Raw genomic sequence first — 27,631 nt, forward strand, 5'->3', positions numbered from 1 at the left:
TTGTATAGGTTTCAGGGGCACAATTCTATAGTACATCATCTGTATATTGTAGTGTGTGTTCACCATCCCAAGCCAGAGTCTCTATCACCATCTTAAAAAGTTACTTTGCCCTGGCCAGCATGGCTGTCGGCTGGGTGTCTTCCCACAGAAAGAGAGGTCACTGGTTTGATTCCTGGTCAGGGCACATGCCTGGGTTGCAGGCCTGGTCCCCAGCTGGGGCATGTGCAAGAGGCAACTGATCCATCTCACATCAGTGTTTCTCTTCCTCTTCCTCCCTCCCCCTTTCTAAAAAATAAATATTTTTAAATATACATAAAAATCTATTTTAATGAGAGAATTCAATAAACTAGCAAGGGACTTAATATTTAAATTAGTTTCCTATATGCAAAATAATTTGAAATACATTGAAAGATTTCATGTATAATAATAAAGTAGATACACTACCTGGTTAAACTAACTGCCTGGATACAGGAAGAGCTGCTAAAAATCAAGAAGAGAGAAGATTTGCAGGAAATAAACAGGAAAGGAAGTACAAGTGGTTTCTAAATTTTTTCACTCAGCAGGTTAAACAAGATCTAAAACAGAAAATGCATTTGTGGAAAATCGGGGTTGCTGAGGTTTTGGGAAAACCAGTGTTTCACTGCTGAACGGATCAGCAGCAGCACAGCCTCACCAAAGAGCAACTGAACAGTGTGTTTCCATATTTAAATGCATAGATGAGTCCCTTTGCTGGGGCAGTTCCACTTCTAGGGGGTTATCCCATAGATAATCCTCACATGTGTGACCAAAGAAATTTGCACGTGGATAGTTTTTCAGTATTGTCTGTAGTGAGGAAAATATATTTGTCATTGAAATAGGATCTCTCCAGAAGGAGACATAATTAAATGCTGCTTCTGGAGACAAGGGAGCATGAGAAATTCATTTTTTCTCTAGGCATCTTTCTATTGTTTGAACTTGATAAACATACATCTGGTTATTTAGAGGAATTTTCTTGTAAATAGATAAGTGCAAGTTCTCCAAAACCACCGGTTTTCCAACAAATAAAGTGAGGCTCAGAGAGGGCGAATCATCAGCCCCAGACAGCAAGTCGGGGTCTTGGTTGGATTCGAACCTTGGTGTCATGGATGTGAGTCCACTTCCCCCGTAGGCAGGCCCCGCCCTGCTCCTCCCCTCAGCTCCGCCCCCGCCTTCTCGAACCACCCCACCGGATGGGTCCAGCCCGCTGTTAAGGTACAACTAGGACTCGAGCTACGCTGAGAGTAGACCCAGGCTCGGAGCCCCGGACCCTGGGACAGGTGACCCCGGGCGCGAGCGGTCCGTGCGGCGCGTAGCCCCGGAGGGGATCCCCGGGGACCTCTCAGGGGTGGTATTCTGTGGACTCATCGAGCCTCAGCGGGCGAGGTTGTGTCTGCGCGGGGGTTAACTCGAGCCAGGCCCGAGAAGCCAGCCGGCGTCACGGTCATTTGCATAGGCCTTTCCGGGTTAGGCAGCAGAGTGCTTTAAGGACCAATCGCGTGTGTCTGTACAAAATGAGCGGGGCTGTGGAACGCGCCGTGACTGCAGGCTCGAACCTGTTACCAGGTTCGCCACTCCGCGCGTCCACCCGCGGTGCCCTCCTTCAGGTACGTACTTCCGTGTCCACAGGCCGCCCGCCGACCACCCCCGCCACGCGCGGGCCACGACGACGGTCCCCGCAGGATCCGCCGGTCGGCCCCGGGACGCCCGAGTGGCTCCTCCCCAAGGTCGATGCCCACCCGGGTCCCCCACCATACCCATGGCTCCCGGGGGCACCTACAGATCCGCCCTCCTGGTCCAGGGCCCCCGGTGAGTGTGAACGGGAGGAGAGCCTAGGCAGAGGATTCATTCCCCGCGGTTTAAAAGATCCCGGCTGCTTCCCGACACCCTCATTAACTCCAAATTGACTCCTGCGGTGTCTGCAGCATCTGGTGCCTCGAGGCCTTGAAACCAGCGGCCCCAGCTCCGTGTGCCAACCGCAGCCAGGAGCTCACAGGGCAAGGCCCAAGAAGATTGTATTTGAAGATGAACTGCCCTCCCAGGCCCTCCTGGGCACCAAGAAGCCTTTTGGATCCATCCCTGAGGGGCATATGTCTAGGCCCTACCCAGTGCCTGACTATGTGCTGTAAGTGTCCCCCATGTGGTTGCTAAGGCCTGGGGACAGGAAAGGGGCACTGAGTCTGGGGCTTTGACAAGTGAATAAGAGTTTACCAATTGGTAAGAAAAAAAGGGCATTTTGAGCAGGGTGCCCAGCATGAGTTAAGAAAAATAAATTGCAGCTATTGGGGGAAAGGCAGGGGTTCCTCACACTCACACTCTGTTCTGCTCTCAACACCACCCCCTCCCCACAGTAAGTACCCAGCAGTGACCAGTGAGAGGGAGCGGAGCTGCTACGCTGCTGTGTTTCAGGACCAGTATGCAGAGTTCTTGGAACTCCGGGAGCAGCTGGGCTCTGCACAGAAAAAGCTCCAGCAGCTGAAGGCCCTGCTGACCTCACTGCCCCCTCCCCGAAGCCAGGTCAGCAACCAGCTGGAAACCCCTGCCCCACAGCCCTTCCAGGTGGCCATACCCTGACCTCCAGTACGCCCACTGGGTCCCCATCTCCAAACTCTTCCTCCTCCAGACTAGGTGGGCACCACCACACATGAGCCAACATCAGCCCTTAAGGTCCTCCCTAGATGGATCACTGTGTCTCTCAAGCCTCAGTTTCCCCATTTCTCCTTGGGTCCAGCACTCCCTGAGTCCCTCCTTCTTCTTCCCTTGTAGAAGGAGGCTCAAGTAGCTGCCAATGTCTGGAGGGAATTTGAGAAGAAGCGGACGGTGAGTCATGGTCTTCTGACTCTCACAGCCTGGCCTTTGCACCCCTGACACTCCCATAAGTGCCCAGTTTCACAGAAGGAAAACTGAGGCTCAGAGAGGAAAAACCAAGGGTCAGGCAGCTTGAGGGCCATAGGCCAGACTGCCACAAGGACTTCCCTGGCTCTCACCCTGCCCAGGACCCCATCTTTCTGGACAAACAGGCTCGCTGCCTCTACCTGAAGGACAAACTAAGGCACCTCAAGGCGCAGATCCAGAAATTCGACAACCGAGGAGACAGTGAGGGCTCTGTGTACTTCTGAGCTACCTGGCAGACAGGCGGAGGGACACCCTGGGGTGGGGGGTCCCACTTCACCCTCGCTTCTCTTTCTACCTCCTAGCCTTAGCTCTTGCTCTTTCGCCCACATAGGGTAGCTTTCCCTGATTGCAAATGCCTCAGCCTTTGAGGCTTAGCTCTGACGACCCCTACTCAAGAAATTCTTCCCAGGACCTTCTCCCAGACTCCCAACCCTGACCCCTGGAAGCAGGTGCTGCTTTCCAATCCCAGTGGAATAAACATTTCTTAAATATATTCTATGTAGAGCTACTTAACACTTGGTTGTCACTGAAAAATTGTTCTTCCATTTTCCAGAGGGGAAAAAAGTCAAGGTTCCAAGACACAGTTTTGTCCAGGGTCTCGGGGCAAGTATGAATCCTAGTCTGTCCGAGGCGCTCCCTCTCTTCCTCAAGTGGCCCTTTCTGTGGGAAGGTGAGGGGCCAAGTGTTCCCAGAGGTTCAGTAAAGGAGACAAAGGACCGCAGAGTCTTGCCAGGGTAAGCCTCCTGGAAAATTCACGTGATGCGATGCTGGGGGCCACCTGAAGGGGGCAGGCGCAGCTCGCCTAAAGAATGCCCTGACACCAGCCAGTTAAATGGGTCCCTGTGATTTTCCACTTCTGGGCATTGCAAGCTGAACCGTGATTTGCACCGGGCACTGTGTGGGCACAGTTCACACACCTGGCCCGGGGCTCAGGTGGGTGGGACACTGGTTGTGCCAGGCTCCCCATGGGGCCATGTGCTGGTGCCCTCTTTGAGTCTTGGCCTTTCAGGGGAGCCACAAGGGACAGGGACAATCAGGGAAGCAGACTGTGGGCACAGAGGCCTCAGTCCCTGGGCCTGCCCTCACGGAGCCCCTGCTCTCAGGGAAGGTGGCCCTGGGCCCAGCGTGACAGCAATAATGGGGGGACTGACAGCAGTCTTAACAGCCAGGAAGGCTCGAGATGACTTCTTGCAGGAAGGACCATATGGGTGGGGTTTTGTGGTTCAGCAGTCAGGCCTGGGCAGACATCAAAGCCTGGGGACTGGAAACAAAGCAGATGCAGCAGTCTTGCCAGGTCCTCAGATGTCCTGTGAATCTGAGAAATTGGGCACTGTTGTCCATTCCAACTGAGTGGACATCCACTTACCCACAGGACATTTCAGAAGATGCTGACCCAGTTCAGCCTCAATGGGTTCCCAGTAGCCAGGGCACAAGACCCTCACTCAGTTCCACAGAGAATGGCCTCACACACACACACCCATCTTTCAGGCCTCTGAGATGGACATGGGGCAGGCTGGGGTGCAAATGGGGAGGGCTAAGCACTAGCTGGGTGAGATCCAAACTCTTCCCTCACTGCTTTCAAAGAGGCGTCTTTGATGGAGGGCTTGTCTCTTGCCTGATAAGGCCTCAGTCAGGGCCAAGGTGCCACCCCCACCTCCATCCAGGGCCCCCTAGAGCCACAGTCCTGGCAATAACTCCCTTAGGTGCCTTTACACTGCAGGGTGCAAACTTAAGGCTAGGACGGCCACTTCCCTGATGACCTCCACCATCCCATATCAACTTAAGTCCACATTTCAAAGTCTGGGAGAGGGAGAAAGAGAGAAAGACCAATCAGCTGCATCTCACGGGGACCTGGCCTGCAACTCAGGCTGCAATCAGGGTCATATGCAACCCAGACATGTGCCCTGATGGGGAATCAAACCAGCGACCTCTTGGTTCATAGGCTGACGCTCAATCCACTGAGCCACACCATCCAGAGCTACAAGTTCTTTAGTTACACATAGATTCAAATTGGCTTGGTCACAGAAGGGGAAGTCTGGGCTCATGGGACTAAAACAACCAAGGATTTCCAGGTATGGCTGGATCCAGGGCCTCCTGTGGCGTCCTAGGAAATTGATCCTCTTTTGGCTCTGCTTTGATTATATCCTCCTAGTTCCAAACCCTGCCATCCAACCCACTGGCCAGCTCTAGGCCACGTGCCCTCCCAGGACCGATCGCTGTAGCCAGGGGAATGGGGGGCTCTGCCTGGGCTATCATGTGACAGAATTAGCCCCAGGAGTTTTTTCTGAGGACACTGGGGCCCAGATGTCATGATTAAGGGCTGATCAAAGAAAACAATGAGGTGTTTGGTCCAGGGCAGGTGTGAATCTGTGAAGCTCACTCCCTGAAGCCAGAGCCTGAATCTGAACTTGAGCCATGCTCTAGGCTTAACTCCTACAGACTCACTGGCTGACCTGAACCCCGACTCTCCCCCAGCCTCAGTTTGCCCACAACACTGTCCAACAAAACCAGCAAGAGAGGATGTTGTTAGTTGTGGGGTTTCCAGGTGGCGGGAGTAGTCCCCATGGTAGGCTGCCCTCCCCTCAAAAGATGACCGAGGCTGTGCAGGTAGGAAATACCTTTATTAATTGGCCTTAATTCATTAACCATGTAGTGTCCAACATGGATCACGTGTCCAGAGGAAGCCACCTGATGCACACGACCCCTGCCTTGCTGTGGCCACCGCCCCCGTCCAGACGCCAGGTCTCTGTCCATCACACCAGGGCAGCCAACCCCACCATCCCACAAGTTCATGCCTGAGGTGCTGAGGGACAAGACTGTCCCAGGATTGGAACCTCAGTTCCTCCCCCATCTTGGCCAGGGGGTTCTTGGGAGGACGAGGCCGGAGCCTGGACCATCAGTCACTTTTTGGTTTCATGATCATTTAAAAAACAGAAAAGACAAACATTTCACAGTCTTTAAAAAATAGGAGTCTGAGGAGAGAGGCTGGGGTCCTCTGTCTGGGGATGCCCCCTGAGGCTCAAGCAGCCATACCCCTTGAGGTCTGCAGACCAGGCCACGGAGCCCTGGGTCCTGTCCAGTCACTGGCCGGAGCCATAGGGCCAGTTGAAGGTGCTCCCGGACAGCAGCATGTCTCGGATCAGCGTCTCGATGGGTGTCTTGCCCACCAGGCGCATGAAGAACAGCTGGGAGATGAGGGAGGCAGGGACTGCGCGCAGGGCCGGGAGCCTCAGCAGCAGGCGCCCAAAGCGCTGGGGCTGGGACGGATACTGAGCCCGAACATACTCGGTGAGGGCCACCTGCGCCTTCTCCTGCAGACTCTCCACGTGTGCTGGGTCCGAGAGGCCACAGGCATCTGGGAGGACAAGGGGAAGATCGGACGGGTAGGACATGGCAGAAGGACACAGGGTCCCAAGGAGTTACTGGAAGCACTGCTGGGGCTAAGGATGTGGAGGGAAGGGGGCATGCCAGAGGCGTGGGGCCTGGGGCACAAATGGGGATATCTAAGCAGAGGTCCTCAAGAGATGGAGGCGGCCTCATCTGAGGATGGTAACAAGGGCACAGGCAGTGATACCTCAAGCAGGGAATGGGACCCCGGGGCCTTGACAGGGAGAAAAGTTCTAATCAACATCGAGAAAAACGGGGCTGGGGAGGGGACTGCGAGAGAAAGGCAAGGCCCAGAGGGGCCTGGGGTGGGAGTGAACATGACAGTGTCTAGATGGGGCCCTTTGAAGGTGGCGACAGAGGAGCCTTCTGGGGAAAGAACGAAGGCAAGGCCCTATTTCTCACATGAAAGCCACCTCCCAGAATGGCCTGGGTCTGGTCCTCCATCCCTGGCCCCAAGAAGGCACCTAGTGGGGTCTGGAACCTCCCAGAGTACAGAGGCAGCTGTGCCACCAAACCCTAGAATTAGGTAGGGCTTTAGCAGCTGGGTGATTACAAGTGGCAAGGAGGGTATTAGGACAGCCCAGCCCCTCCTCAACAGGAAGGACCTCAAAGCCACACCCCTTCTCAACCCAGTGCAGCTCTGGTGGCCTGGAGGCTGCCCCTAGGGGCAGGCTGGGGGCTCTGGGTCAGAGGTCTGGGGTCACAGAAATCAGAGAGTGGGGTCCCAGAACTAGGTGCCAGAGCACCCCTGCCTGTTTCTAAGCAAACCTTCATAAATGCCAAGGGGGAAGCACCCTGATCTGGGGGGACCAAGGGGCCCAAACCAGGTGTCAGAGACCTCCCCTCCCATGCCCCCTGCCCTCTGAAGGCAGTGCTAAGGACAAGGAAAACTTTGATGAGGGGATGGAGAGTGGGGGATCTCAGCCCCAGAATCAGGCAGAGGCTGTGGGGACCTGAGTCACCAATCCAGACCCAGCCTGGGGCCTGGTCACCAGAGTCACAGTTCTTAGGGAGACCTGGGACCTGGGGTGGGGGCACCAAGGTGACATACCTCCTATATCACCTCCTCCCCTTCCCCCAGTTAGCACTCACAGCAGGTGCAGCACCACAGGTCTGGCAGGCAGGGGGTCAGGGAGTGGAGGGTTCTGGGGTTACTCCCCCCACCTCCAGAGTCCCCATGTTCCCCCTTTGGAGCACATCTTACCAGGTGTGAACAGCGCGATGGCCTTGAGGCAGCCGTATTCTGCGGAGTCGACCTGCAGGCGGCCCAGCTTGTCCACCTGCTCCTGGAAGGCACGCACCTGATCCATGAAGGCCACTGCGCGCTCAGCGGCCATGGGCGCGGCGTGCAGACCAGCTGCGGCCAGCAGCGGCGCCGTGTGCAGGGGCAGCGCAGCCTGTGCAGCGTTCAGCACGAACAGCTCGCTCCAGCTCAAGCGCAGCAGCGCCACCTGGTCGGCCACCGGCAGGTCAGGGAAGAAGGGAGCGTGGCGAGCCCACTCCACTGTACTGAACAGCAGCCGCGCAGCCAGCTCACACACGTTGTCGATTCCCAGCACTGCGCCCGATGAACCACTGCCCGCGCCAAAGCGCCCGGCCGCCGCGGGGTAGGGCTCGGCGCGCAGCAGCTGCGCGATCAGCTCCGACACAGGCTGCCCCGGGAAGAGGTCCCCGCCTGCTACCGCTGCAGCCAGCACAGAACCCGGGGGGCTGCCCGAGGAGGCAGTCACAGCGCCCGGCAGTGAATGCGGGATGCGGCCACGCTGGACCGCTGTGGGGGGTGGGTAGAGATGGGCAGGAAAGAGGAGAAGGAGGGAGAGGGAAGAAGAGGAACAGCAGATGGGGGAGGAATGAAGAAAATGGGTAAGCGGATGGAAGAGCATGGGGGAGGGCCATGAGAGGTCGCCGGAGGAGGGAGGAGGAACGGAATAGGGGGAAAATGGATATCCAGAGAATCGTGGGGGGCAGATAGGGAGGAACAGGGAGGGAAAGACAAAAGTCATCAAAGAGTCATTCAGCCCCTTCCCTCTAAAACCCACCACAGCCAGCCTTTCCCTGAAACCCCCAACCCCACCCCATAGGCACATAGCTTGTTGGGAGGCCAGAGCGCAGGGGCCTGCAGGCCCCTCCCTGCTCTTCTCTGTGCCTGCAGCCTGAGCCCTTGTCCAGCCAGCCCCAACCCCACCCCTAGAAAGAAGGACCATGGTAGGGAGGACCTTCCTGGGTGGGAATAGGACCACTGGATGAGGGCAAATTTCATGCATGCCTGGCCCCCTCCCACTGGACTGCATGAGCTCCGTTCAGCAGCCCGGAAGGCTTGACCTGTCAACCATGCCCCTATCTGTCAATCATGAGTCCCAGAGCTGAAAATGGGGCCAGGGAAGGGGAACTTTCCTAGAACTTGGGGTCCCTGGCCAGCCTGTCCCTAAAGCAAGTCATCTCTCCTATGGAGATGGGATCATTACTCTAACAGCCCCCCTGCCCCCCCCCCCCCCCGCCAGATCATGGTCCCCAAGAGGATCTGTCTGTCTGGGTCCCTGCAGGAAGGAGCCCCAGTGCTGAGAATGGAGTCCTGGACAGTAGCAGGTGCTCAGTAAACATCAGCCACCCTCAGCAGCCTTGACTATGAGGAGGGAGACAACTCGCTGCTTGCCTCAGCCAGTGTCCCCAGTGACCAGGTAGGTGAGAAGAGGGGCAGACTAGGCAGGGTGCCAGCAGAGACTAATTAATGAGCTTTAATGAGTGGGCAGGCCCTGTCTCGCCACCTCCATGAACTCCTGGTCAACCCACCATGGAGCAAATATGGAAGGAGCTGTGAGTGGGAGCCAGGCGCAGAAGCAGGGGCTTGGGTGGAGCCTGGCTCTCAGGGGATGGGGGCCCTTCCTCTTCGCCCTTTGCTCACTCAGTTCCAAACCCCACCCCCATTATTTCTCTATCCCCGGCCATGTTCCCACCTCAGGGCCTCTGTACTTGCTGTTCCCACTTCCTGAGCATCCCCTCCCCAGTCTTCCTCCTCATTCAGCCCAGAATGCATGGGTTCGAGCCCCAACCACAACTCTATTGCTCTCATACCCTGGCAAAATGGCCTCACCACTCTACTCTGAGCTGTTTCCCCATCTGTAAGATTTAGGAGATAATAATAAAGATCATGACACCAGTCACTGAATGTCATGAGACTCTATCTGACCTGCTTAGGACAGCACTTGGCACACGGGGAGGGCAAAATGGATAGCAATTCAAGCCAAGAAACATTTACTGAGCACCTGCTGTGTTGCAGGACCTGGTTTATAGGCGCTGGGGTTATGTCAGAAAACAAGACAGAAGTCCCCGTCCTCAGAGGGTAGACATTCTGATGAGGGAGCAAAGCAAGATGAAGGGAGCGAAATCGAGGAGGATGACGCAGGGCCATCAGGAGGGCTTCTATGAGGAGACACTGTTTGAGCAAACCTTAAAAGAAGTGAGGGAGGAAGCCATGCAAGCGTCTGGGGGAAGAGCGTGCCAGGCAGGAGGAGCGGCCCTGAGGGAGGACTGTGCTTGGGACATGAGCTGCAATTACGATGGTATCCACCCCTGAGGCAGGAGATCTGACGCCCCGATTTGAAGTACATAAGGATTTTAGGTCCACTGGACAAGCGGAGGCAAATCCAGGTTGGGGAAGCGGGACAGGAGAGTCACCTCAAACTTAAAAGGACCAAAGGGAGTGACTACTTTAAGAGACAGAGTCTGAGCAACCGTTCCTAGCTTCTTTTTAAGGCCCAGTAGAGAAGAAACCAACTTCCAACCAGAGAGACTCAACTGAAATGTAGGGAGAACTGCCAGCCTAGACCCGTGAGTCTCAGCAGAGACCTGACGCCCAGCACAGAAGCCAGCTTCTGCCCTGGTGCCCCCGACTCCTGGTGGAAATCTGTGAGTTCCACTTCCATTTTAAGTGTAGAGTTCTAGGCCCGGTTGCCAGCACATGTCCACCCAAGTCCCTAGGGCAGAGACGAGAGTCTGGGCCTCTCTCTGGCTCCCAGGGCCAAGGGTCAGGTAGAAGGACAGGCTGCCCTTTGACTTAATTGAGCAAATTCCTGCCTTGGGCAAACATAAGGCAGGGGTGGAGCAGGGAAGGAAAGCAAGTCAAATGAAAAAAATATGTCCTTGTTCAGAAAGTGGTGGCTAGACTAGGGGGCAGGGGTGGGGTCACTGAGGTGTCAGAGCCAGGGCACCTGCCTCTGAGGGAGGGGGGCAGGAAAATAGTCCTAACATGAGCCCAAGTCAGTGCATTCCTTGCAGCCCCAGCTCCAGCACAGCCACCAGGCAGCCACGGATAATTGGATTCCTCCAGCCCTGGGCCAGACCGAGGCCCATAGGATCTCAGATTGGTAGTAATGACGTTAGCGGGCACCAGACCTCGAGAGTGAGAATGAAGGACAGGCCATTTGTCTACCCCACCCCAGGGGAGACTCACCCTCCTTCCTCATGCCCACCCGGAAGCACTTCTTGAGGCGGCAGTATTGGCACTGGTTACGGTGATGCTGGTCGATCTGGCAATCACGATTGGACCTATGGCCATGCAGAGGTCACCACATGGGTCACCATGACAGCCACATCTTGCTCCCCAAGCCACCCTGCGAGTCACCTCTGAAGGCTGCACCTGGAAAACACCAGGGCCCACCCACCCCACACTGGGCACGTGGCCCCAAAGGGGTGCAAAGTCTAAGCCTGCAAGTCTACAATGAGGAATGGACAATTGGGAATGGGTGGTGACGGATGAATAGGAGTCTGTCACAAAGGAGATTAGCATATGAGAGAGGATACATTGGAACTGGGTTTTGAAGACAGAATAGTTCCTTAGGTAAATGGAAAAACAATTACAAGCAGAGAACGCAAGGAGAGCAAAAGGTTGGAAATGTGAAAATATGGAGGTCTGAACAGTTCCATTTTATGTGGTCATTGTCAAGCTAAGGGGTGAGGTCTTGGTCCCAAGGCAACATGAGAGCCAAGAAGGGACGTAGTCAGGGAGCTGGGATTTCTGAGTGATTAAGAAAGTAGAGGCTAGGCCAGGCCAGGGCCAGTCTATAGGGTCAGCAGTGTGGGGTCCCCACATTATCACCCTGTACAAGACTACCATGAATGAATGAATGAATGAATGAATGAATAAATGAACGAACGAACGAATGAACTCCTGTCCCCACTTTAAGACTCTACACTCACCTCCCTTCTGGGAAGACCTTCCAACTCCTAACTGAGCCTAAGAAGCTTCCTCCTGGTGGCCCTCAGGGATCGTTGTTGCCTCTCCCAGGGATGGGTCAGGTGGCCCGGCCCTGTACAGCAATGAGCTCCCTGTCCAGAGTCAACCCCAAGCAGGAGGGTTCAAGTCCTTGTTCTTCAAATGTCCCTGGCACCTCTTTCCCTTGGCCCCTGCCCTCCACAACTCCCTCCACCCTGGGCTCAGGGCTCTCTGAGGCCCAGACCTGGGGCAGACACCCTTGGGCTTCCAGCTGAGCACCAAGAAGTTCACCCAGAAACAATCAGAGTAAAACACTCAATAAAGTTAAAAATCAAACAACTCCCAGCTGGACACGCAGCCCAGACCCTCCAGAGGCAACTTCTCCACCAAGCCTCAGTTTCCTCATTTGCAAATGGGAGGCCAGAGGCCAACTCCTTATGGAATGCACTGGGGAAAAGAGGGGGTGGTGATCTGAGGGGCTCTGGGGTGGGTGTCAGGCCCCAGGTCCCAGCAGGGAGTGCCAATGTCAGCTTTAGGGGAGCTGAGGCTCTGAGGAGCCTCCAAGTTCCTGGATCCTGCAAGTGGAAGCCTCTGAGCCCAGGCCTCAGCCCCTGAACCGCCCCAACCCCCAGGAGGGGGCCCTGCGAGGGTAGAGGGAGCTCAGGCAGAACCAGAACAAAGCCCAGCAAGCAGGCAGTGGGAGGGTCCTGGGCAGCAGGCTGTGGGCAGCCAGCTGGAAACAGCCAGACCTGGGGTGGGTGGGCGGGTAGACAGACAGGGGCCCAGCTCAGGGCCCCCTGACCTCAGGGGAGGCCCAGAACCTTCTGCTTCAACCCCCCCAGTTCTGGAGTTGGGACAGCCCTCCTGGCCCTCCAGATGGGGAAACCCAGAAGTTCTGACTATTACCCACCCTAAAAAGCACATGCCTGGCCCAACTAAGGTTCCTCCTGAGTTTCTGGCTTCCAGTTCAATTAGATCAGAGCCCTCCCTTGTTCAAATGCCCTCCATGGCTCCCTGTGGCCCTCAGTCCAACATTACAGGCCCACTCAGCTCTAACTTCTCCCATGCCTAAGTGGTCTCATCTTAGAACACTGCACCCCCAACCTGCCACTGGGCATCTACCTGAACCAAACCCCTCATGTTTTAAGGCCCACCTCCCGTTGTCCTCCTCTAGGCAGTCCTCCCTGACCCTCGGCCAGAGCCCCTTGCTCCCTGCTAGGACCCCGGACCTATCCCTCTCTCCAACCCAGCCCAGACCCCACAGGCTGGGAGCATCTGCATCTTAGTGTGTCCCCACCAGACTTAGAGAGGGTTGGACTTGCGGTCAGTCTCTCTGGAGGGAAGGGGGGGGGGGGGGTATTACATTGCCCAGGATGAGCCCTGAGGGAACTTGGCTGAATCAATCTGAGGCTCAGAGAGGGGCAGTGACTCCATCTGGTGATACAGCACTAAGTTTCTGATAAACCTGCCGGCCCCCAACAATGCCTCCTCTTCCCCGCCTTGGTGCTCCTGCCTTCAGGTAGCCTCTGGGACCCCAAACTGCCTGAGCCCCTCTACTGTCCTCCCCAAAGGCCCAGCCAGAAAGCAGGCAGTTATTCCAGCAGCAAGAATGAGGCCAGTCTGGTGGCCCAGTTAGCACTGGAGGAGGGAGGAAGACAGCTCCCTCTCCCTCTCCCTCTCCCTCTCCCTCTCTTTCTCTCTCTCTCTCTCTCTCTCTCTCTCTCACACACACACACACACACACACACACACGGCCACCCCAGACAGGCCCTGACCCCAGACCTGGGGCCAAACCCCAGATGCCCAGGGACCCACCCAGTAGCCTCACCAACAAGCACTCCTTGGGAAGGGCTCCAACCCCAACTTCACTGCCCCCCTCTTTTTTTTATTTATTGATTTTGGAGAGAGGAAGGGAGAGGGAGAGAGAGAATGAAACAAAAACATCGATTTGTTGTTCCCCTAATATATGCATTCATTGGTTGATTCTTGTATATGCCCTGACCAAGGATCAAACATGCAACCTTGGCCTAACCCAACGAAGCTATAACCAGCTTAGCTACCCAGCCAGGGCCTGTCCCACCCACCTTCCCAGCCCCAAGATTCCCTTGCTAAACCCCAACTGGGGCAGGATCTCTCCCTGGGTGACCCAGAACAGACACCAGGACCTCTCTGGGCCTGTTTTGCACATACAGAAAGTGGGGCTCTCCACATTGGCTCTGCAGAGCCCTGGCATGTTCCTGGGGGACTCAGAGTAGAGGCTTGTCAATGGAGTGAAAGGATGCTCACTCAAGAGTGGTAGGAAGGGGCCCCCGGCTGGACACCCAAACCCGGTTCCAAACAGAGAAGGTAGCAAGGGCCGCCCTGTGTCAATGGGGACTCCAACCCAGGGCAGCCCAGGCCTTCTTGGAAACACTCACCCCACCCGAAGTGGAGCCACCTAAGTTTCAGGGATTTTCCAGGAGCCTCAGGTCTCACCCCTCTCACGGCTGCGGGGGTGGAGCAGCAGAGGTGCAGTGAAATCCAGCCAGCCTCCCCATCCTCCCCGCCCTCCAGAGGCAGTTTCCGGTGACCCAAAGCCCAGGCTGAGCCCAGGGGGTATGCACGGTAATGGGCAGGCCCAGCCATCCCCTACAACAAGGTCCCTCAAGCGAAGGAGGCCGCCCTGTGCCACCCCTGCCTAGCTTTCTCCAACGCCTCCGTGGCAAGAGCGACTTTGGAAGTGATATTTGACCCCTAGGGCGCGCCGTATTGATCCCCGCGGCCGCAGACAATGGCCCCTGGACGCTGTAAGCTGCATAGTCCAAGTTCCACGTTCGATTCCCGCGAGGCGCCGTATGACGATGTTCCCAAAAAAAGGGGTGCCCCAAGGTTAGGGTCCTAGCCCTGTCAGCACCCCACTCTTTCTTCACGCAGAGATGACCCCTCTCCGGAGAAAAGCGAGAGAGTAGGAGCGAGGAACCGGGGCGGAAGGCTCAAAGGGACCACCTGACGGGGGAACTGCATCCATACAGCGCCGACTGTATACACAATCCCAGGAATGGAATGGAGAGGGGAACAGGGAGCTGTGCCCATATCTCAGAGGGGGAGTGGAGGACCAAAAAGGTCAGCGCCAGGCCCAAGGTGACCGAGCAGGTCAGGGCCCGGGCCAGGCCGGGCCCGGTGCAAGCTGCGGGGCGCGGATGGGAGGGCTCACCGGCAGGTGTAGCTGAGGTTACGGCGGATGCTCCGCTTGAAGAAGCTCTTGCAGCCCTCGCAGGTGAAGACGCCGTAGTGTTTGCCGCTCGACTTGTCCCCGCACACCACGCAGTCCACCTGCAGCCCCGGCCGCTCCTCGTCGCCCGGCTCCGCGTCGCTGGCGGCGCCGGGGGGTGAGGCCGAGTCTTCCTCGGCCGCGCGCGGGTAGCCTCCTGCCTTGTCCACACCGTTCGTGTCCCCGCCGCCCCCGGGGCCGCCCCAGCCGCCGGTCACCATGGCCATAGCCCCAGGGCAGCGGGGCCGGGGCGCCCCCTCCGCGCACCTCCCACCGGGCACCCCTATCGGCCCGGGGGACTCTACCCGGTGCGCATCCGACCCTGGCGCGCGGGGGACACCGGCTACACCCCCCAAAAAAGTTTTGCAGCAACTTCCTGCGACCAGTCCGCGCGCCCAGGCGGAACTGGTCGGGCCGGTTCCAAGCCAACTTTCCCACGCGTGCGCGGGGCCGGGCCCGGGGTCGGGGGGGGCGCGCTAGAGGCGCGGGCCGGGGGCCCCGGGGACTCGCGCCCTGCCGCCCTGGGGCCCCGGCGGGGGCGCACGGGCCATGGCCCGGCCCGGGCTGCGCAGGGGGCGCCCTCTGGCCTGGCCGCCGCTTGGCCGGGTGCTACGGCCAACTTAGCGGGCCGCCATTCGGGTGCGGGAGGCCGGGGTGAAAGTTTAGCCGCAAGTTGTGCGGCTGCCCGCGGCGAGGGGGAGGGGCAGCGGGCGCGCCGCCGGGGCCAGTCGCCGCGCCCCCTGGGTCCCCGAAGCCCCCCGGCGGCCGTTCGGGGCCTGCAGGGCCGCTGGCCTGGGCTTCCCGAGCTGCCGTCCCCGCTGCGGCCGCGCACGCCAGGCCTGGGCCTGAGCCTGGGCCCGAGCCTCGCTCTCGCTGCCGCCGCCGCCGCTGCCGACCCCGTGCGCCGGCCTCGCGCTGCGGCCGGTTTGACACACAACGTTCCATTCGCGGGGCGGGAGGGGGGCGGGGGCGGGGGCAGGGGCGCGCGCCGCGGACTGGGGGCGGGCGCTTGTTGCCCCGGCGACAGCCGCCCTTATAAGGGCATGGGTGGCCGTAAGCTGCGCCCGGCGCCTGGGCCGGAGGGAGGGGCGAGGGCGGGTCGCGGGACCGTTTGGCCTGACCCTCCCCCTCCTCATCCCCGCCCCCGTCCTCTTCTGCTCCATTCTTAACCCCTGCTGGGCCGCGGCGGGAACCGGGGCGGCAGCTGCCCTCTGCCCTTCTGCACTCTCCAAGATGCCTCTTCAGGGCCCTCCCCTCCACCTCCTTCCTTGGACGTAGCGTCGCTCCACCGCCCTCAAGACGCCACTTGGAGCACCCCATTCCCGGCAGAAGCAATAATGGGGGGTCCAGTTGCATCCTTGGGGCTTGCCCATGTGCAATACACACGCGCACGCACGCCCGCACACCCTAGGGCATTGCACAGTTGCAAGATGGATTGTGTTTGCTTCCTCTTCCAGTAAGTCGCCGCGTCCGACCCCCCACCCACCCGGCCTTTGCTTGGGCAAACACCTGGTGCTCGAAATATCTAGGGGGAAGGGATATGGTGGTCGGCGGCTGGCGGGGGCTGAAGATCAGGGAGGGGGTCCCTTGCCAGAAATTCAAGACTCTGGAAGCAGGTCGCCCACCCTCCGGGCGAGGTTGGAGGCGACAGGAATGCCCACCATCCGTGCAGGGGCCTGCCCCTTCCCCTTTTCCCCTTCAATTCCTTTTTTTTTTTTTCCTGTGCTTTATAGAAAGGGCTTGGCCAGGCGGCCGGCTGGACTGCAGATGTCTCTTCCAGGCTCCCGGAGCTTTCCCAGCTACCTCCAGCCTGCAAAGCCTCCCCACCCCCGCAACCCCACCCAGACCCTGGGCTGGGGCCAACCAGCATATATTAAGCACCTTTTGAATGCTCCAGGCCGCATTGGCGAGAGTAGCGAGAGCCCCTGGCTTAGGGCTTGTTAACGTTTAACCGGCTGGAAAAACCCTTCCTTTCACCTTTCACCTTGTAGTCCTGCAAATCCTGTTGCCCAGCCTTATCTTCTGCCCTGCCCTGCACTGCCCTGCCCTGCCCAGGCCAGAGCCAGACACGAGGCCACGGGGCTGGGCCTCTGAAGGCTGTAAGGGCCGGAGAGCTGTGCCCTCTGCCCTTAAGGCTCCAATGCCCTCCTTTCTCAGGAAGGGGCCTTAGAAAAAGGCACCCCATCTCCAGATGATATCTGAAGAAGCACCCTGGGCTTGGGGTGGAATGCTGAGAAATTATGCAATGTCTAACAGGAAACCAAGGTCCTGGAAAAGCCAGCACAGCCCCCCACAGCTCTAGGACTCTGGGCCTCCCAGGGAGGGTCTGGCTTGATGGAAGGTGGGGAAGGTTTTATCAGGTACAGAGAGCAAAAAGGACTAGGATTAGACATGAGCAAGGACTTCCATGTGCCTGACTAGAGTGGACTTCTGCCCTGTAAGCCTTGGTGGGGGAAGGGCACCAGGGCGGTTGGACAGGATCCTTTGGTTCTGGGGCTGCCTGGGAATGTAGGGACGCTGGCTGGTTACTTGGGGTGAGGACAAGGGTCCTAGGTCCATTGCCTGTATCCTTGGTGGGCGACGGGGGGGCTCTCAGAAAGGGAGAGAAGGTTCTGGAAGGAAACCAGAGTGGGGCTGGGCACTGAGGTTTGAGAGACGCACAGTCTGGGGCAAGGAGGCAGCGTTGGAGATTAGGGTAAGTCTACTGCATATCCTAGACCCTTGAGTAGGTCCAACTCCTGGAAGCAGCCCTGCCCCCCTCCCAGTAGCTCGGCTGACCCTGCACCTCCTGGGGCCCCACCTGCGCCTGTGAGAGGGATGGGAGTAGAGGTCCAGATCCAACCCCCTGACCCCTGCCCGTAGCCCGAGGTGACATTTGACCTTGAGGCGGCTGAGGACTGGGGACAAAGAGGCCTGGGCCCATCTGCTGAGGGGGCACCCGTGGGAACTGCTAGACCCTGCTCTGGGAAGCCTGGGAACCAGACCCTGCCCCCTCCTCCAGCTTGAACTCCTTGCCCACCCTCCAACAGGTGATCTTGTCTCCTTTTTCCCCTTCTTCCCGTTGGCAACCTGGTGGGACTGGGGCCTAAGGTCATTCTTAGACTCTTGGGAGGAGGGGAGAGGGGCAAGAGAGGAAAGGTTGGCTCCTCTGCGACATTGCCTGCCTCAGTTTCCCTGCTAGCTTCCAAGCTTGCCTCAGTCCAGAGAGAGTACTCAGGGTCCAAAAGTCACCAGCCACAGCACACTCCTGAGGCATCTGTGAGTCAGGAGGACCCAATTGAGGCCAGGTTCCTGATTGATGCTGACCTCAGGCTGGTCTTGCCCTTCCCAGCCAGGAGCAGCCACCCCGCACACACCTGCACAGGTTCAGCCTAGGAAACGCCCCACTGCCAGACTGGGAAGAAAACCCTGCTAATCCTCAGTTTGGATTTCAGCTACCGCCCAGGAGGGGACTGCTGCCCACTAATCCTGGCCGCCTGGGTCTCTTTAGAGACTCCACAGGGGGGTGTCAGGAGTGTGGCCTATGCAAATACATGCTAATCAGATGCCTGTTATTAATCTGACACTAAAACCTCCCTAGCCTGATGCTGAAAGGCAGAACTTAGCCCTGCCAGAGGCCATCCAGGACCTCTAGGGCCCAGTGGGCCTCACGCTCACCATCAGCACACACACTGAGTTCCCCAGTGCCTGCAGTCTAGGCCCCGGAACTTCTGCTGGCAGGTGTTTAAGCCCTTTACCTTAGCTCCACATGCTTCCCATGCAAGTGCGAAAGCCACTTCTGATCACTCCTCCCAGGACCTGCACCCAGACCACCGTGCCTTTCCAGCAAAAATTCCACCCTAAACCCCGGGGACCTCAGTCTTCAGGGATCGGGGCATCTTCCTCTGGGGAACATCTGCCAGGCCAAACCCAGCATATTGAAAAGGGGTGGGCAGGGAAAGGTGTGCCCTGCCTGCCCCCACCCCCCAACCATGGACCCCTCCCTGGGCTTCTGGAGACAGGTAAGAACTGGAATTTCAGCTCCAGCTATGTCACCTCATTGACCCATGAATCCCCCCCAGCCAGGGTGTCCCCTGGACACCCTGCCCCCACAGCCCAGGTCACTTCTGGCATGACCCTACTGACCCTATTCACATGCCACGTGGTACCAGACAAAAGACACCAAATCTTTCTCAAATGGCACCAACAACCCATCAGGCCCCAGGGACCAAAGTATATTAGTTCCATCACACCAATCCAAGCATGCCTCAACGTGCACAATCGCACCACATGACAGCTCCAGGACAGTTGATGACATGGCCTACTGCCACTGGTACATTTAGACACGGCCAGGCACAGGACCTACAGAAAGGTCTCCCCTGGCCGGGGGTGTGGGTGGGGTGGCCTGGGCCTCCCCAGGACTCTTATGCTGGCTTCTAGCACAGCCAGCTCCTCTGTCTGTCTGGCCTGCATTAGTGCCGCTTGCTGCTCCAGCTTCCGCCGTTGCTCTTCCTGCTTCCGCTGGGCTCCTCTAAAGGCCAGGACCAGGGCTCTGGAGGGGTGAGAGGGCTGAGCCAGGAAGTAGCCCCCCCACCCCACCCAAGACAGGGGCTGTGTACTCCCTGACTGGGTCTTCCTGGGATCCCAGTGTCACTCAGCAGGGGCTGACACACATCAGGCACCAGAGGAAATGTGGGATGGATTGAACTTGCAGCCCACCTTATAGGAGAGAAGCTGAAGTTCAGAGGGAGCCAAGAATGCTACTGAGGTTACCGGGGGAGAGGGACCCACCTGTGAGCCTTACATAAATCACTGTTCAGCTTGGCACTCTGAGCACGTCTGGCTCGCCCCTTCTGAGCCACCTGTTCCAGCTCCTCCCGCAGAAACTGCAGCTGCTGCCACAGGCCCAGGGCCCTGGTGCAGGATGGGGGGAGAAGGGCTCAGAGCCACAGCCAATCTTGTCTTCCCTCTACCCACCCCCCTGCCCTCGCTGTTTCTCAGGGAACACATCTATACACAGGTACACACTTGGCCAGCAGCTGATGCACACACTCCCCACACAGGCTCTCACATTTGCACTGCCACAACCCTCAGGCTGAATATCCCCCAACCCAGGACCCAGGCACTCACCGGGTGAGTGAGGCCGACAGCTCTTGAGCTAGCTCCTCCGGATCCTGCACTTTGCCCACCTGGCCTCCATCAGTGCCCCTGCTGCCACCAGGGAGAGCAGAGCCCTAGAGGAAGGGAGGTGACATTGGCCTAGTGTGCTCAGCTCAAAATGGATGTCAATGTCCAGACTGTGGCAGCCAAAGTCCTTGCCCTCGCAGAGCCTGCAGTCTCATGAGATACCCCAATGAGGATAAAATTATTTCCTAACAAGGGAATAAATAACAAGTGACCTCATCCAAAGGCAATTCGGGAGGGCTTCCTGAAGGAGGTGAAGTCTGAGCTCAGACCTGTGGGGAATCCAGGACTTAACTAGACCAAGAAGGAAACGTCCCGCGTTCCTAGCTGGGGCACAGCAGTTACAAAGACTTGAACGTGGGAGACATGATTCAAAGGATTCTGTAAACCACTGAAGGCTTTAAGCAGAGGCAGACATGATTAGACAGCATGGGGCAAAGAGGAAGGACTCTGAGGAAGCTTGAACCAAAATTCAGGAAGAGGTGAAGCATGGGCTGGAGCTACTGGGGTGAAGAGGGAGGAGTATGCACAGGCCTGAGGGATGGGAAGGAGGAGGTTCCAGTTTGAGTGGAAGCCACTAAATCCTTTGGGGTTTATTGGGCTCAATACCCTCAAAGAAAGAAATCCAAAATTACAAAGTATGAATTTTAACCTACAGCTTACCATTTAACTCATTTCTTTGAGAAGAAATGGAAACTGAGTCTTGGCCAGAGACACCTGGCCAGTAGTATACTGCTATCCCTATGCAGTCCAGGCATCCTCACCTGGGACCACGCCTCCTCATCTCCGCTGCTCCCGCCACTACTGTCGCCACCACTGCTGTTGGCCCCGCAAGTCTGGAGCTGTGCCCGCTCCCACTGCAGCTGCTCCAGCAGGAGCACGTGGACTGGGCCCTGGGCTCTGAGGGCAGCCTCCTGCAGCTCCAGACCCCGCTTCTCCCGCCGCACCAGCTGTAGCCTCAGCATCAGGTCCTCCAGTGTCTCCTGAGAAACCAAGGAGAGGGCAAAGAATTTGTGCCTTCAGGGTAAACGTCTGGGAAACTGAGGCCTCAGGAGGCACCAACTGAGGACTGGTCAAGCAAGAACTCCAACCCTCACCATGATCTTTTGTGGTGAGGAACATCACCCTCCCATAAAAAACTACAGCTGTGGATATGGCAGCTCAGAGAGGGCAGGTATTTCTGCCGAGGTCAAGTAGCAACTCAGGGGAATGGTCTGGAGTTTCTCCAAGTCCAGAACCTTAGGTTCTTCAAGACAGGCTACAAAGCTTGGATTGTGTCCCCTGCCCTATTTCTTTTCCACAGGTAGGGCATTTTGGAAAGTCCCACTCAAAGTCTTATGAGAAACAGAATTCCAAAGGACAAGCTCCTATTCATCCCTGAAAACCCCAGCCCCAATTCTCCTCCCTCCAGGAAGTTTACCCCTAGACCAGCAGAACTTTCCCTTGCTGCCTGGTCACCCAATCACACCCCTCTCAACTCCACCAAACGGTTTTGTCCCAGCAGGAAGGACCAGCCAAGACTACTGCTCATGTGTACCCGCGTGGTCTCCAGGTCCTGCTGGATCTGCATCTTCTCCAGCCAGGGCAGGGCAGGGCTGGGTTGAGTCCCCACAATGGCCTGCACCAGGGCTTCTGCATGGGGTACAGTGGGCATGGGTGCCAAGGTGGAGCTTGGCTTTGGGGGAATCTTCACCAGAGCACGACATTCCTGGAGACGCTGGACACAGCCTTGGAGCTGGGCAGCCACCTCCTGTGGTGTGGGCTTGTCCACACTGCTGCCCTTGGGGCTACAGAAAATGGAAGAGGGTCCTGTGTCAACCCCGGCAGGCATGGCTGTGCTAACTTCATGCCCACCGTGCTGGGCTCTATCATCTCCCATCATACTCTCCATGATGGATCCTGTGACATCTCTGGTGGGTGCTGTCCTACCAGCATTGTGGGCACCATAATGTAACCCCCAATGGGCACAATTATCCATCAAGACAACACAGCACCATCACACCAATGGCACTGTTCCTCATGCCCACAAGGTGAACACCATCACACCAACACAATGGGTATCATCTCTCAGCCAGCCAGCCTGTTCAGCAGCATTGTACCAACCTTATTAAGCACTGTTAATGGCAGTTATAATCAATGGGCACCATCATCTATCTCTTGCCAACCCTGGTGGGTCCTATACCAACCCCAGTGGCTGTCAACAATCGTGACAAATCTGTTGAGTAGCAACCAGCCAACTCCAGTCAGGTCTCCACAGGGTCAACTCCCCACTCTCCAGCCAGGACCCCATTTGCGGGCCCGCCCAGCTCCAGGGTTTCTCTGGGGGGGTACCTTGGCTGAGAGTCCCACTGTGTCCCTCCATCCGTGGCAGCCTCCTCTTGGGCTAGCAGCCTCTGAGCCTCCTTCTCAGCTGCCTCCAGATCACTCTTGGGGACTTCTGCTCCTGAGTCTGCCTCCCGGAGAGCGAGCAGGACCTCGAACACTTCCTCACAGCGCTCACTGTGGGACAGGGGTTCTGAGCGCTCCAGGGCACGCAGCTCCACCTTTCTGTCTAGGCACCATTTCAGCTGGCTCCAGATTCCCTCACTTCTCCCCCGCCCCTTCCCTCGGAGGGCATGCAGACCCCTTTGGCGTCCTGGACTAAAATCGTCTTAAATTCATTTCCATGGTGGAAATGCTTTCCTGCAGGGACCCTGCCTCTATTTGTGGATCAGGGCCATCCTCTGAGCACACTCATTCTCTTCCCAGCTGGTGACATTGTAGGCGGGTTGCACCAACCTGTACTGCAAGGCCAGGCGTAGTGCTGTGGCCTCGGCCTCCCATCGGTCCAGCTGCATGCTGAGGCCCTCACACTGGCCCTTGTACCCCTGGAGCACAGCCGACAGCAGACGGTTAAAGCATTTGAGCTTCTCAATGCTCCTGCCTCCAAAGGTGGGGAAAAGCAACAGTGAGAGGCCTCACAGAGCAGTTGCCTGACAGATTTCCACTCTTCTCCCCTTCCCTCATGCCCACTTCAGCTACAGATTCGGGTTTACATCTAGCTGAGGGGGTTTCAGTGCTCTGATGGGCTCAGCATTTGCGTCTCTTACCCCCGGAGCTGCTCCATCTGAGCTTCCACCACGTGCATCTCAGGGGCAAGGGGCTGGCTGGGGAGAGCCCCAAGGATCTGGGCACTGGAATCACTCTGGAGGCGTCGGAGCAGAGGGTGAGCCAGGGAGAAGGGATCCTGCCAGCAAAAGGGAACTTAATTCACCCAGATTGTCATCAAGAGCCCAGTACCACAGGTTTAGGCTCTTCCAGCCCCAGAAACTGTTGGATCACATGGCCAAGATTTGGGTCTCACTGCCCTGAACCCTAAGGACCTCAGATTAGTAGTTTGGAGCTTCCCACACTCACCTGAGTGGCCCAGGGCTCCCCGGCAGCTTCAGAGCGCCTTGAAGCACTGCCTGGGCCACCAACTTGGCTGTGAGAGGGAAGCGGAAAGGGCTCCAGCCTCAGCAGGGAATCCTGAAGCTCCTGGACCTGGGAGGTATGAGGCATGTCAGGCCTGGGAGCTCCAAATACCCAGCAGACCTCCCCAACACCTGCTCTCGGAGCAGTGGCAAATGCCCCTGCTGGAAGGCAGGATTCCCAAATACGCACCTCACCAAATCAGCAACTCAAGACTTTTCTCTCTTTTTTTAATATTGTATTTATTTATTTTTAGAGAGTGGGGGGAGGGAGGGAGAGAGAAACATCGATATGTGAGAGATACATTTATCGGTTGCCTTTCATATGCTCCCAACTAGGGACCTGGCCCACAACGCAGGCATGTGCCCTGACTAGGAATCGAACCAGCAACCTTTCAGTTTGCAGGCTGACACTTGATCCACAGAGCCACACCAGTCAGGGCTCTTTCTTTAGATATACAGATGGCCAACAGGTACATGAACAGGTGCCCAACATCAGAGAAATGCACATCAAATCCACAACGAGATATCTCCCCACACCTGTTAGGATGTCTGCTCTCAGACAGACAAGCTAAGCAATAACAAGTGTCAGTGAGGGTGTGGAGAAAAGTGAGCCCTCGTGCACTGCTGGGATCCTCAATAGTATGGAGGTTCCTCAAAAAATTAAGAATTGAACTACCATAGGATCCAGCAATTCTAGTTCCATCAGTTCCACTCCTGGGTATTTACCCAAAGGAAAAAAATACCACTAATTCAAAAAGATATATGCACCCTAATGTTCATTGCAGCATTATTTATAATAGGCAAGACATGGAGGCAAACTCTGTGTCCATCAATAGGTGAATGGATTAAGAATATATGGTACATGTGTATAATGAAATATATCTCAGTCTTAAAAAGGAACGAAATCCCGCCACTTGCAACAGTGTGGGTGGACCTTACGCTAAGTGAGATGCACCAGACAAAGACAACTACAGTATGAGCTCGCTTATGCGAATGAGTATGTGGAGACTAAAAACAAAACAGAAGACTGAACTCATGGATACAGAGAACAGATTGGAGGTTGTAGAGGTGGGGGATGGAGGTGAAATTAAAAATAAACAGATAAGCCCTTGCTGGTGTGACTCAGTGGGTCGGGCACTGGCCTGAAAGCCAAAAGGTTGCCAGCTAATGCCTGGTGGGGCATGTGCCCGGGTTGCGGGCAAGGTCCCTCGTTGGGGGCATGCAAGAGGCAACCTGTCAATGTTTCCTTGCACATGGATGTTTCTCTCCCTTGTTCCCCCTCCCTTCCCTTCTCTCTGAAAAATAAATACATTCTTAACAAAGTAAATAAACAGATAAACTTCTCTCTCCCAGCTGGGAAATGGGTCCCACTCTGTAGGAAAATGGACCCTGTGGCTTGTTCTGGACCCCGCAGCCCTGGTCTTGCCACCTGTAAATGAGCCTGTACCCCGAGTCAGTTACGTGACTTCAATCCACACGCCCAGGAAACCTCTAGCCTTTACGCCCACACCTGCCAGCTCCACCTTCAACATCACCCAAATTTGCCCACTTCTTGCCACCCACACAGCTTCCACCCCCTCGTGTCTGGACCAGCCCCTCCTCCCGAATCTCCAGGATTCCACTCTCACCCCCACACACTGTTCCTCCTACTGCTGCCGAGGGGGCACCCATGAACACCTGCGTTAGCTGCCTACTCTCCCCAGCTCAGGACCTTCCATGGCTCCTATTTCACTCCCAGCAAAAGCTCAAGTCCTTCCTACAGCCCCCCCACCCACAGGGCTCTGCAGGGACTGCCCTGTCACCCCTGTATTCACCCCCACGCTGGCCTCCTCAAGGTTCTTCAAACCTGCCAATCACACCCCCACCTCAGGGCCTTTGTGTATGCCACCTCCTCGGCTTGGAATGGCCTTCCACCAAATCTTTGTATGGCTCTTCCCTCACCTCCATGTGGTCCTTATTCAAGTGTCACCTCCTCCACGGGCCTCCCTGATCACCTTAATTAAGACTGCAAGAGCCCTATGTCTTTTGGGGCTCAGCAGTCAATGATGCACAAAAATTTTTCAGATGAACAAGTGACTGAACATCGCCTGGGCCAGGCTGCCTGCTCCCTCGGACAGCAAGTCCTGGGAGGCGGGGATGCCCCACTCACCTCTCTCTGCAGTGTCTCCTTCTCTGCCTGGACGGCCTCCAGAGAGGCCTGCAAGTGGGTTAGCTCATTCTCACGGCTGCCCAGGGCCAAACGCAGCCAGGCGTTCCTCTCTGCCAGGTGGGCTGCCTCCCGCTGGAAGCCCCCCGCCCCCTCCTGCTCCAGGAAGAGCCTTGGTTCCCCCTCGATTCTGCCCTCCACCTCCATTGGCCCTGGACAGCTCAGGGGCTGGCAGCGCCAGGCAGCAGCCGCAGCCTCCAGTGAGCTCAGAACGTGCTGGAGAGTCTGAAACACATCGGGAGCCGCAGGTCCAGAGGGGACAGTCTCCTGTTCCTGTGAGGCTGCTGCTGGAGCCTGGTGGGCTTCTCCTGCAGGTTCATGGGGCCCCTCGAGGGCTGGGGCCAGTCCCCTGCTAGAGTCCTCATCAGCCTCTTTGTCAGTTCTGTGAAGAAGTAAGCAATGGAAGGTTCTGGAAATGGGGACTCCTGAGGTGGCTGGCACACAGGGGCCATGTGTCAAGGCTGGGGCTGCATCATGCAGGGCTTTAAAAATCAGGCTGAGGCAGGCATGAGGAGCTGTGGCGTGTATGTGAGCAGGGGTGGTGGTGGGTGACACAGGCCGAGCTATGCGTGGGAAAGCTGGAGTAGGGGACATAGACCAAGAGGGCCTTACCTGCTACCCAGGTTGTGCCCACTCTCTTCTGCCTCAGGACCCAGCAGCTCAGGCTTGCAGCTTTCCTGGGATGGCACAGGGCCCAGCTCAGAGCTTCCGCTGGCCGCCTCAGCCTCCTCTGAGCTCTCTGCCACAGGGTCCAGCTCGCCCTGTACATGACCACCAGGGCCGAGCTCTGAGCAAAGCTCTGAGCCCCGGGGTCCTGCTGAGCTGGCGGTGGCAGGGAAGGGGGACACTTACAGGCGAAGCGTGCCTCCCTCGCCGGCTCCGAGGCCGTGTGGCCCGCCCACTCATTGCTGTCCAGAAATCAGTGTGCCCTGAATCCCTCCTTTGTCCCCTCTAAAACCACAGCCTGATCTCAGCTCTTGCCTTTGTTGTCCTGGCAAATGATAGACTCAGTTTCCTCTTCTGTGAAGTGGGCATTGATTTCCCCTCCTCCAGAAGGGGTCTTGAGTCATCAGTGTTGATTTGGCACAGTTAAATCCCTCCGTTGACAGACAGCTCACTACCTGTCAAGGTGGCCCTGACCTTCCTCTTCTGCCTCCTTTATCTGTCACTGCCTTGGTGCTCCCCACCCTCCCCTATCTGAGCCTAGGATGAAGACTTCAGGAGTCCTCTCTCCTTCCCAGTGCCCTCCTTAACGAAAGGACCCGTTACTGGGGTTGGGTTCCCTCAGCCCACTCTACTTCTCTGTTCCTCCGGGAGCACCTTGGTCAGAGGCCCGAGTCCCTGGATACGCTTGGGGTCACTCGCACCACTGCCGGCTCAGGCCTGGGCTGGCCCAGGCTGGCCTGGGAGGGGCCAGGAAACAGGAAGCCCCCTCCCCTGGTCACATGACTTGTTATTGTGCAGTTTCCTTCTCAAGGACAGCGCCTTCCTCCAGTTCCAGCAGGGAACATGTGTCTAGCTCCTGAGATGTCCGTCCTTCCTCATCTCAGCCTCTGAGGTGATGGCCCTTCCACCTTGAGCCTCAATATCCTTATCTGTGAAATGGGGGATAAATATAGCATTTACCTATAGTGCCATGGAGTTTTAACAAGCATTTGCACGTGGCCAGGCACCATCGAGGAAATGAATCAGAGTCACAACTGGCACTCTTCGTTCTCTATTACCTCACCTTGTTCTCCACTGCCAGAGCCATCTCTGCTTCCTCTGCCAGCTGCTGTTTTTCCTACATAAATGCTGAATTCCTCAGAGCCTACATGGTCCTCACATTCTGCCCATTATTCCTGCACCCTCCTCTAATGGACTTTCTTGTCTTCACCCATAGTCACAATCCAACCCTCTCTCGGCCCACCAGCACCCCCAATGGGGTTTCTCAGCATCCCCATTCCTGCCCACTCCCTTCCCCACCCGGGCCCAAAGACAGATCATATTTTTCACTTTCCTTATTCACATACCTTCCATGGCTCCCCATTGCCCTTGGGAAAGATTTCAAG

The 27,631-nt window shown here is 57.0% G+C and overlaps 3 protein-coding genes across 8 annotated transcripts; 1 reads left to right on the forward strand and 2 right to left on the reverse strand.

Moving 5' to 3' along the window:
- The first annotated feature begins 1,207 nt into the window (after positions 1 to 1,207).
- Positions 1,208 to 3,409, forward strand: OCEL1 (occludin/ELL domain containing 1). 3 transcript variants are annotated; one of them, XM_028520577.2, is made up of 6 exons: positions 1,208 to 1,295; positions 1,645 to 1,824; positions 1,941 to 2,140; positions 2,367 to 2,532; positions 2,782 to 2,835; positions 3,012 to 3,409. In XM_028520577.2, exons 2-6 carry the CDS (start codon positions 1,747 to 1,749, stop codon positions 3,132 to 3,134), a joined length of 621 nt encoding a protein of 206 aa, XP_028376378.1. In that variant the 5' UTR covers positions 1,208 to 1,295; positions 1,645 to 1,746; the 3' UTR covers positions 3,135 to 3,409. The 3 variants fall into 3 exon arrangements, with proteins under 3 accessions (XP_028376378.1, XP_035888412.1, XP_035888410.1); XM_036032519.1 differs by lacking the exons at positions 1,208 to 1,295; positions 1,645 to 1,824 and adding an exon at positions 1,333 to 1,622 and having other exon boundaries at positions 3,036 to 3,409; XM_036032517.1 differs by lacking the exons at positions 1,208 to 1,295; positions 1,645 to 1,824 and adding an exon at positions 1,339 to 1,622.
- Positions 3,410 to 5,512: 2,103 nt separating this feature from the next.
- Positions 5,513 to 15,637, reverse strand: NR2F6 (nuclear receptor subfamily 2 group F member 6). The gene is made up of 4 exons (XM_028519664.2): positions 14,703 to 15,637; positions 10,748 to 10,842; positions 7,502 to 8,068; positions 5,513 to 6,265 (listed from the first exon to the last, which is right to left on the reverse strand). The coding sequence occupies exons 1-4, from the start codon at positions 14,984 to 14,986 to the stop codon at positions 5,991 to 5,993; spliced, it is 1,221 nt and encodes a 406-aa protein (XP_028375465.1). The 5' UTR covers positions 14,987 to 15,637; the 3' UTR covers positions 5,513 to 5,990.
- Positions 15,638 to 18,927: 3,290 nt separating this feature from the next.
- USHBP1 (USH1 protein network component harmonin binding protein 1) lies at positions 18,928 to 27,000 on the reverse strand. Of its 4 annotated transcripts, none has more exons than XM_036032520.1 (12): positions 26,433 to 26,997; positions 26,193 to 26,341; positions 25,524 to 25,962; positions 23,319 to 23,444; positions 23,012 to 23,148; positions 22,701 to 22,841; positions 22,272 to 22,421; positions 21,460 to 21,709; positions 20,687 to 20,905; positions 19,869 to 19,972; positions 19,530 to 19,652; positions 18,928 to 19,290 (listed from the first exon to the last, which is right to left on the reverse strand). In XM_036032520.1, the coding sequence occupies exons 1-12, from the start codon at positions 26,484 to 26,486 to the stop codon at positions 19,101 to 19,103; spliced, it is 2,082 nt and encodes a 693-aa protein (XP_035888413.1). In that variant the 5' UTR covers positions 26,487 to 26,997; the 3' UTR covers positions 18,928 to 19,100. The 4 variants fall into 4 exon arrangements, with proteins under 4 accessions (XP_035888413.1, XP_028376166.1, XP_035888414.1 ...); XM_028520365.2 differs by having other exon boundaries at positions 22,254 to 22,421; positions 26,433 to 26,996; XM_036032522.1 differs by having other exon boundaries at positions 19,195 to 19,290; positions 19,543 to 19,652; positions 22,254 to 22,421.
- Between the last annotated feature and the right edge of the window lie 631 nt (positions 27,001 to 27,631).

The sequence above is a fragment of the Phyllostomus discolor genome, chromosome 8, assembly GCF_004126475.2.
Source record: "Phyllostomus discolor isolate MPI-MPIP mPhyDis1 chromosome 8, mPhyDis1.pri.v3, whole genome shotgun sequence".
Taxonomy (NCBI): Eukaryota; Metazoa; Chordata; class Mammalia; order Chiroptera; family Phyllostomidae; genus Phyllostomus; species Phyllostomus discolor.